The sequence below is a fragment of the Rhinopithecus bieti genome, unplaced genomic scaffold (genome assembly GCF_001698545.2).
Source record: "Rhinopithecus bieti isolate Rb0 unplaced genomic scaffold, ASM169854v2 scaffold_41745, whole genome shotgun sequence".
Taxonomy (NCBI): Eukaryota; Metazoa; Chordata; class Mammalia; order Primates; family Cercopithecidae; genus Rhinopithecus; species Rhinopithecus bieti.
In genome coordinates this window covers 128,184-136,332 of record NW_016816918.1, presented here as the reverse complement: position 1 = coordinate 136,332, position 8,149 = coordinate 128,184, and the positions used below count along the sequence as shown (strand labels likewise).

Below are 8,149 nucleotides of genomic sequence, written 5' to 3'. Positions count from 1 at the left end.
GGACACAATCTAAAATGCAATCTTTTTTTTTTTTTGAGATAGAGTCTTACTCTGTTGCTGAGGCTGGAGTGCAGTGATCTCGGCTCACTGCAACCTTTGCCTCCTGGGTTCAAGCGATTCTCCTGCCTTAGCCTCCCGAGTAGCTGGGGTTAAAGGTGTGCACCACTATTCCTGGCTAATGTTTGTATTTTTAGTAGAGAAGGAGTTTCACCATATTGGCCAGGCTGGTCTTGAACTCCTGACCTCAAGTGATCTGCCCTCCTCAGCCTCCCAAAGTGCTGGGATTACAGGCGTGAGTCACTGTGCCCGACCTAAAAAAATCCAATCTTTAGGTGCAAAAAACCTTTTTGAGTTATATTAACTATACAATCTTGGAGAAATCATACTCTATGAGTTCTTCAGTCTATAAAATGAAAATAATAGTACCACAGTTGTGAATTTGAACAAGATGACGTTTATGAAAGCACCTTAAAAGTCATGAAGCACAATCTAAATGTTATTTCCATTTTCAGGTGTGACTGAAGAAATATCAAATGTTTCCTAGTAAGACAGCAACTCAGGTGAGATGGAAACTCTAAGTAATGATATAATGGATCTAGCGTCTGACTTTCAAAGATTAAAACTATGTACAAAAAAGTCTCTTTATTGTTGAAGAGACTTTAAATATGATGCCATCCAACTAACTAGTAAGTGATTGAATTCTTACTAAAATTCCCTGTCAAGTGGACTTTTAATCTGGACTCTATCTGATACTAGTTTCCTTCTGCCTGAATTTCACTCTTTACAATTGCTTTAAATAAGGTTCTCCAGGTCAAATCTCTGTTTTTGTTTCTTTGAAAATAAATATATTTATTTTGCTCCCCTCCATGAACAATATTGTCAATGGATATAGAATAGTAGGTTGACAATTCTTTTCTCTCATTACACTGAAATTATCATTCCTCTGTCTTCTTCCTCAGTTGTTACTGATAAGAAGTCAGCTAGAAGTCTAATCGTTGTTCCTGTGAAGATAGCCTGTCATTTTCTGGCTGATTTTAAGGCCTTCCCTTTGACTTTAAATGTTTTGAAACTTCATTATAATGTGTCTAGGTGAGGATTTTTTGTGTCTTTATCCTATTTTGGATTTGCTACATTTTTTTTTTTAATCTGGGATGGTGTATTTCATCAGTTTTGGAAACTTATCAATGATAAATCTCTTGAAACATTGACTCTGTCTTATTTTCTTCTCTCTCTCTCTCTCTCTGTCTGTGTCTCTGCCTCTCTCTTCCTGCACTCCCCTTCTCCTGAGACTCCAATTGTATGTTGATCTTCTCATTCTCCCTTCTGTCTCTTAATCTTCATATTTTTTATCATTTTGTTTCTTATTGCTGCTTTCTGGATATTTTCTGCAGATGTCTTTTTCCATTTACTAATTCTTCCATTAGCTGTCCTTAACTTGTGACCTTGTTTGTTGACAAAGTTTTTTTCAGTAACTAATATTTTTTCATATTTATACATTTTGGGGATACTTTTACTTTTTCTTTTTTTTTTTCTGAAGAAAAAACAAAATTTCATTGTTTTAATAATTACTGGCGGGGCATGGTGGCTCACGCCTATAATCCTAGCACTTTGGGAGGTCAAGGCGGGCAGATCACGAGGTCAGGAGATCGAGACCATCCTGGCTAACACAGTGAAACCCCATCTCTACTAAAAATACAAAAAAAAAAAAAAAACAAAATTAGCCAGGCGTGGTGGCAGGTGCCTGTCGTCTCAGCTACTTGGGAGGCTCAGGTGGGAAAACGGCATGAATCTGGGAGGCGGAGCTTGCGGTGAGCCGAGATCACGCCGCTGCACTCCAGCCTGGGCACAGAGTCAGACTCTATCTCAAAAAATAAATAAAAAATAAAAATAAAAATTACTTCAAGATATGAAAACACTGATAACTAGATTTCCTTTACATATTTATCTTGGCGTGTAGAGTAAATATGGCCTATGTTACATTTTCAATAATATAATGTTCTTTTTTTTGTTTTTTTTTTTTTTTTTTTTTTTTTGAGACCAAGTTTTGCTCTTGTTGCCCAGGCTGAAGTGCAGTGGCATGATCTTGGCTCACTGAAACCTCTGCCTCCTGAGTTTAAGTGATTCTGCTGCCTCAGCCTCCCGAGTAGCTGAGATTATAGGCGCCCGCCACCACACCCAACTAATTTCTCTTTTGTATTTTTAGTAGAGGTGGTGTTTCACCATGTTGGCCAGGCTGGTCTCAAACTCCTGGCCTCAGGTGATCCACCCACCTCAGCCTCCCAAAGTGCTGAGATTACAGGTGTGAACCACTGTGCCTGGCCAATAATATCGTAACATTTTTCTACTCTTTGAATTCTATCTTGTACAGTTGTACTTGCTTTTTTGTACTTCCGAAATCACCAATTATATTCTTTCTCAGTTAAATCTCTATACACAACAGACAGAATTCTCAGACCTTCTGTGGCAAAATATTCCAGATGGGTTAATGTATCCTGAACAAATAGAGAATCTTCTGAAAGTCTCTCATAAATCACTGTATCAGCCCCTTTGCAGTAGAGCCAGACCAGAGCCATCCCATAGGGGTCCAGACAATTATAGACATCCTTTTTCTATTACTAGAAAACTCCAGGACATTAAGAATTTCAAAAGTATTTTTCTCCGGTAGCTTCTATGGTGACAGTATGGTGTTCTTACACAAAGAACAAGCCATGTTCTTTTGCTCCTTTCACTAAAGCTGCTTTGGCTGGGGAGGAAGCCTGGTAGATTATATTTCCATCTGTCTCTGGAATAACAGTGTGGTACACAGATACAGTCTTTTGTGGGATGGCCATTCTCAAAGTTCTCCAATAATTTGGAGTCATAAAATTCACAGGACTCTGGGATGGAAGAAGATGTCTGACCATAAATTATACCTGCAATGGTACACTTCTTAAATGTCCTAATATTCCTGTTTTATTAGAAAATTGATGTTTTACCTGCCCAGGTTCTTCACTGAGATTGAATGTTCTGGCCATGGTGTAGACATTATTTACTTTATAATGCATATCTTCATCCCAGTGTATAAACTGGGCCTGAATGTATTTCACAATTTTCCCACAGCAACCAGCAGACTAATGGGGATGAGGTTCTGGTACAAGATGATGAACACCAGTATGTCAAACAATGACTTGGGAGCTGGAATCAAGGACATGACCAAGAGCAGCAGGAGCAAAAGGGAGACTGGCACATTGGTCACTTTCTCAACCTTTGATCTCTTAAGAGGTGATTTGACAGAATTCTGCATGAATTTTGTCTCAAATCCAGTGTAAACAACTATGCCAATAATCCACTGAGTATTTCTCAGCTGTGTACCTCTTAACAAGACCTGGTCAGGCCCAATTGGAACAGAGGTTTTATCACTTAGGCTCAAGGTTCCAGCAAAGCTATTGAAATGACTATTAGGTCTGTTTTTCCAGATAGGCTGAACAGTTGGTTTTCTGATTGCATTCAGCCTGTTTCTGGTAAAGCCTGCTGTAGCTTTAGATCTGTCTCTCCATCCAGATTAGGTGTTGCTATATAATAGTCGACTGAGGTTCACTGGAAGACATCAGGACTATGTCCGTAGGAAGGAACTCCCAGTTCTTTGTATTAACTATTTTGTCTGCCATATGTCATTTACAGTCTTCTATAACCTCTTTGATCCCTGAAATCAGAGGCAAGAGAGTTGTATATTTTCCTGTTGGAGACACATCTGGAATTTGCTGCAATACATTAATGAACAAGAAAGCATTGGCAGCTTTGGTAAATTGCAGATACAAAAACTCAGGGAGAAATGACCACATGCTCTACTTGGCTGTGCTGATGAAGTTTTTGCAGAAAATGGTTCTTAAGGGGGTCATTGATGTAACTGGTGCAGTCTTTTGGCCCTTCTAAGCCTTGCATAGTTCATAGCCAGGGCATCCTCTCCTCCACTTTCTGACTGCCCAAGGAGAAATAAGTAGATCTCAGATTGCTCACCTGGCATATGATAGTGGCAATAGTACTATTGGTTACACATTTAAGTTCACTGGTAATCCCCTAAGGCAGAGCTCCCTGGCACAAGTGCTGGGGCTCAGTGTTCCTCTTCACTAAAGGCATGGCTCACAAGCATATAATCGTTGACTGTGGGTTGCAGAAATTTCCCTCAAGTAGCATCACTACTTTGGCTCAGTTATTAGTAGTAGTAACAGCAATCAAAACTAAAATGGTCTGTGTTCCCGCTGGGGCTGCACTCGAGCCCCATGGTTCTGCCGCACCCACCTTGCACCACACTGCCGGGGGTACTTTTTCAACTTTATTTAGTTATTATTTAGAGTTTCTTATTCCCTGCAGTCAGTTTAGATGTATCTTTATAAATAGTGAATGTAGTTATTTTACATGCTGTATATCCACAGTACTTCAGGTCTGTTTTTGCTGTTCCTTGTTCATGGTTATATGTTTCCAATGTATTCAGTTATTTTTTGCTTTGAGCTACTCATTTTTCTTGGAATTTATTTGTATCAGTATTTTTGAGCCTTTGGATAAAAATAGATTTCTCCAGCAAGGATTATATTTACTTCTCCCAGGTGCCGGGCAGCAGTACCAGCTGAGATCATTCTAAATTACTGGTCTGCAGTTTTCTAGACTATACAGAGAGCAGCTTGTGAGGGATGGGTTGTGGTTCCAGATCCTTAGATGTGATGTTCCCTACCCTAATCCACTCAGCATCAGAATTCCACATAATTTATGTTTCCTTGAAGTTTTGTTTGGAGGCTAGAGATAAGTTTCTGTTCACTTTTAGACAAAAGCAAAGAAGCCCTTTGAGGTCTCAGCTTTATTAGAGAGGGAATTGTTATTGGCCTGCTCCCTGACCCTATTACTTGTGCCCACAAAAGCCCTAAGTCTACAAAACCCTGAAGATCCAGTTCGTCTGGTTTATCAAATGTTTTCAAAGGCAGCTGAGGTCAGCTGACCCTTCTGGTTTCCTGCCTTCAGGAATCCTGGGAATTCTGTAATTTTTCAGAAGCTCATCAGTGCATTTAGAAAAGATTTTGAAAAAATGCTTAATCCAGGATTTACTTGTTTGATCCTGTTACCTACTTACTATATTCCTGGAATTCTCCTCGGTACCATTTTAATGTATCCAGATAGACAGAATTGCACGAAATATTTCACCTCTAACAAGATATATCACGCCTTTTGTGTGAGAGATTCTTGTTCTATCTTTCCTGCCCTTCTCCCTTTGCCGTATTTTTCTTATTTGTCTTCAACTTATTTTCGTTGTAGTGTATGTGACTTCATAATGATATAGGAGTTAAGAAATTACTTAGGCAGATAGTAGGGGTATGGGAGTCCTCGGTAAGGCTTTTCTTTTTCATGAAAAGCAGCCCCTAATTATTTTCCTTTCTAAGGAAGAGCTGCAGACATAGACACTGGCAGTTGTGCCAATCATGTTCAAGATGGAGGCTCCATCTTCCCTTCTCTTTGTCAGCCAGGTGTACAGAAAGAAGCAGACAAGGTGGCACCGATCAACTGGAATGTCCATTTGCACAATAAGATCAGGGTGGGGTCACCAGCCTTCCCTGAGCTCTGTGTAGACGTCATACCTGATTAAACCAATCTATGAGCCCTATGTGAATCATACACCACCTCCTCAAACTGGACTATAAAACTTGGAACATATGTGCTAGCCAATCTTTTTTCTGTTTGGAGACCCTCTCTTGGATGACCTGCTTTCTCATTATGAGGAAGCTTTTTCTGTCTCTCCTTTTTTTTTTTGAGACAGAGTCTCACTATGTCGCCCAGGCGGGAGTGCAGTGGCACGATCTCAGCTCACTGAAAGCTCCACCTCCCGGGTTCACGCCATTCTCCTGCCTCAGCCTCCTGAGTAACTGGGACTACAGGTGCCCGCCACCACATCCGGCTAAATTTTTGTATTTTCAGTAGAGACAGGGTTTCACTGTGTTAGCCAGGATGGTCTCGATCTCCTGACCTCATGGTCCACCCGCCTCGGCCTCCCAAAGTGCTGGGATTACAGGCTTGAGCCACCGCGCCCGGCCCACTTTCAACATTTTTTTTTTTTTTTTTTTTGAGAGAGAGTCTCACTCTGTCTCCCAGGCTGGAGTGCAGTGGCCATATCTCAGCTCCCTGCAAGCTCCGCACCCGGCCTCTCTCGCTCTTCTTTTTCTATTTAACTTTGTGCTCCTAAATCCGTTCCTCGTGTATGCCCATGTCCTGAATTCTTTCTCCACCTTGACCAAAAATCAGGGTATATACCCCAGACAATGGAGCTGTTTCAGTAAGCCACCATAAATCATTTCTTGATTGAGTGTGCAGATAAATAATTTCTTTTTAATCTACATTTGCTCTGGCCTGGGCAAGAACAGACTGAGGGAATTTATCTATAGTGCTGATTCTCAGCACTTTTGAATATGAGAATGCTTTGTAATGACAAATTTTAACAGTTTCTGCATGGTGACAGTATAATTTTAGTGTCCAGTGATGAAAAATACATAATAACAGAATGCTAAGTGACACTTTTTAATTAATCATAACCTCATCTATATAGTTATGTATAATATTAACACAGGTATATATGACAGGTATTCAGTCTTTAGACATTTTTGATGCACATATGTATGCATAGATAACGTACAGTACTCCATTGTCAGGGGCTCACAGGAAGAAGATACTCTTTCAGATAATCCTTTAAATGCTACTTAAGATTGTATTAACTTTTTGTTAGCCATGTGACTTTTTAAAATCAAAGTAAATATAACACCCCTAGCTCTTTTATCACATGGTCTATGGCTAAATCACATTTTTATTTTAGTGTGTGGGCTGGGTGGAGTCTCACTCTGTCCCCCAGGCTGGAATGCAGTGGCATGATCTCAGTTCACTGCAACCTCTGCCCTCCGAGACTCAAGCAGTTCTCCTGCCTCAGCCTCCCAAGTACCTGAGATTACAAGCACATGCCACCATGCCCGGCTAATTTTTTTGGGTGTTTTTTGTTTGTTTTTTCAGTAGAGATGGGGTTTTACCATGTCAGCCAGATTGATCTCAAACTCCTGACCTCAGGTGATCCACCCACCTCAGCCTCCCAAAGTGCTGGGATTACAGGCGTGAGCCACTGTGATAGGCTGCTAAGTACATTTCTATCATATATATTTGTATGATTGACCGTGATATTTTATGGATTTGTTTGAATTTTTCCAACTTTTTATTAAGGAAAATTTGATATGTAAGGAAAAGTTAATATATGTAATATAATAGTAATAAACTGTATATACCTTCTATCCACATTCAAAATCATTAACATTTTGCCATATTTGCTTTATAGATATATGTATATATGAATATGTATGTAAGTTTATACATTTATTTACTTGCAGAACTATTTGAAAATAAGTTGTGGATTTGACCTTTCACTCCTAAGTGAAGGCATTCCTAATAATAAAGGCATTTTCTTTCATAACCATGATACCCTTATTATACACAAGCAAATTAACAAAAATTCTATCATAATTCAAATTTCTGCCATTGTCACAAAACTATTTGTAGTAAGCAGAAAAATGCTTCCCCTGTACCCAAAGGTATCCACGTCCTAATCCTCTGAACCTCTGACTATGTTACCTTACCTTACATGGCAACTGGGGAATTAAGGTTGCTCATCAATTGAACTTAAAATAGTGAGATTATACTGGACTATTTGGTGGGCCCTTAATCCACTTTTAAGGGTCCTTAAAAGTGGATGATAGAGGTAGAAAAACAGAGTCAGAGGGAAATGTGACTATGGGAGAAAGGCACAGAGAGAGACAGTGTTGCTGGATTTGAAAATGGAAGAGGCCGGGCGCGGTGGCTCAAGCCTGTAATCCCAGCACTTTGGGAGGCCGAGACGGGCGGATCACGAGGTCAGGAGATCGAGACCATCCTGGCTAACACAGTGAAACCCCGTCTCTACTAAAAAATACAAAAAATTAGCCGGGCGAGATGGCGGGCGCCTGTAGTCCCAGCTACTCGGGAGGCTGAGGCAGGAGAATGGCATGAACCCGGGAGGCGGAGCTTGTAGTGAGCTGAGATCCGGCCACTGCACTCCAGCCTGGGCGACAGAGCGAGACTCCGTCTCAAAAAAAAAAAAATTATTATATGTTGA

General features: G+C 40.3%; 1 protein-coding gene across 1 annotated transcript in view; it reads left to right on the top strand.

Annotated features, from left to right (window-relative positions):
- Nucleotides 1-3,119: 3,119 nt before the first annotated feature.
- LOC108517529 (uncharacterized) overlaps nt 3,120-8,149 on the top strand; it is a 46,700-nt gene continuing 41,670 nt past the window's right edge. Inside the window, 1 exon segment of the mRNA XM_017855518.1 lies at nt 3,120-3,304. Within this exon segment, the coding sequence (XP_017711007.1) occupies nt 3,120-3,304 (185 nt within the window).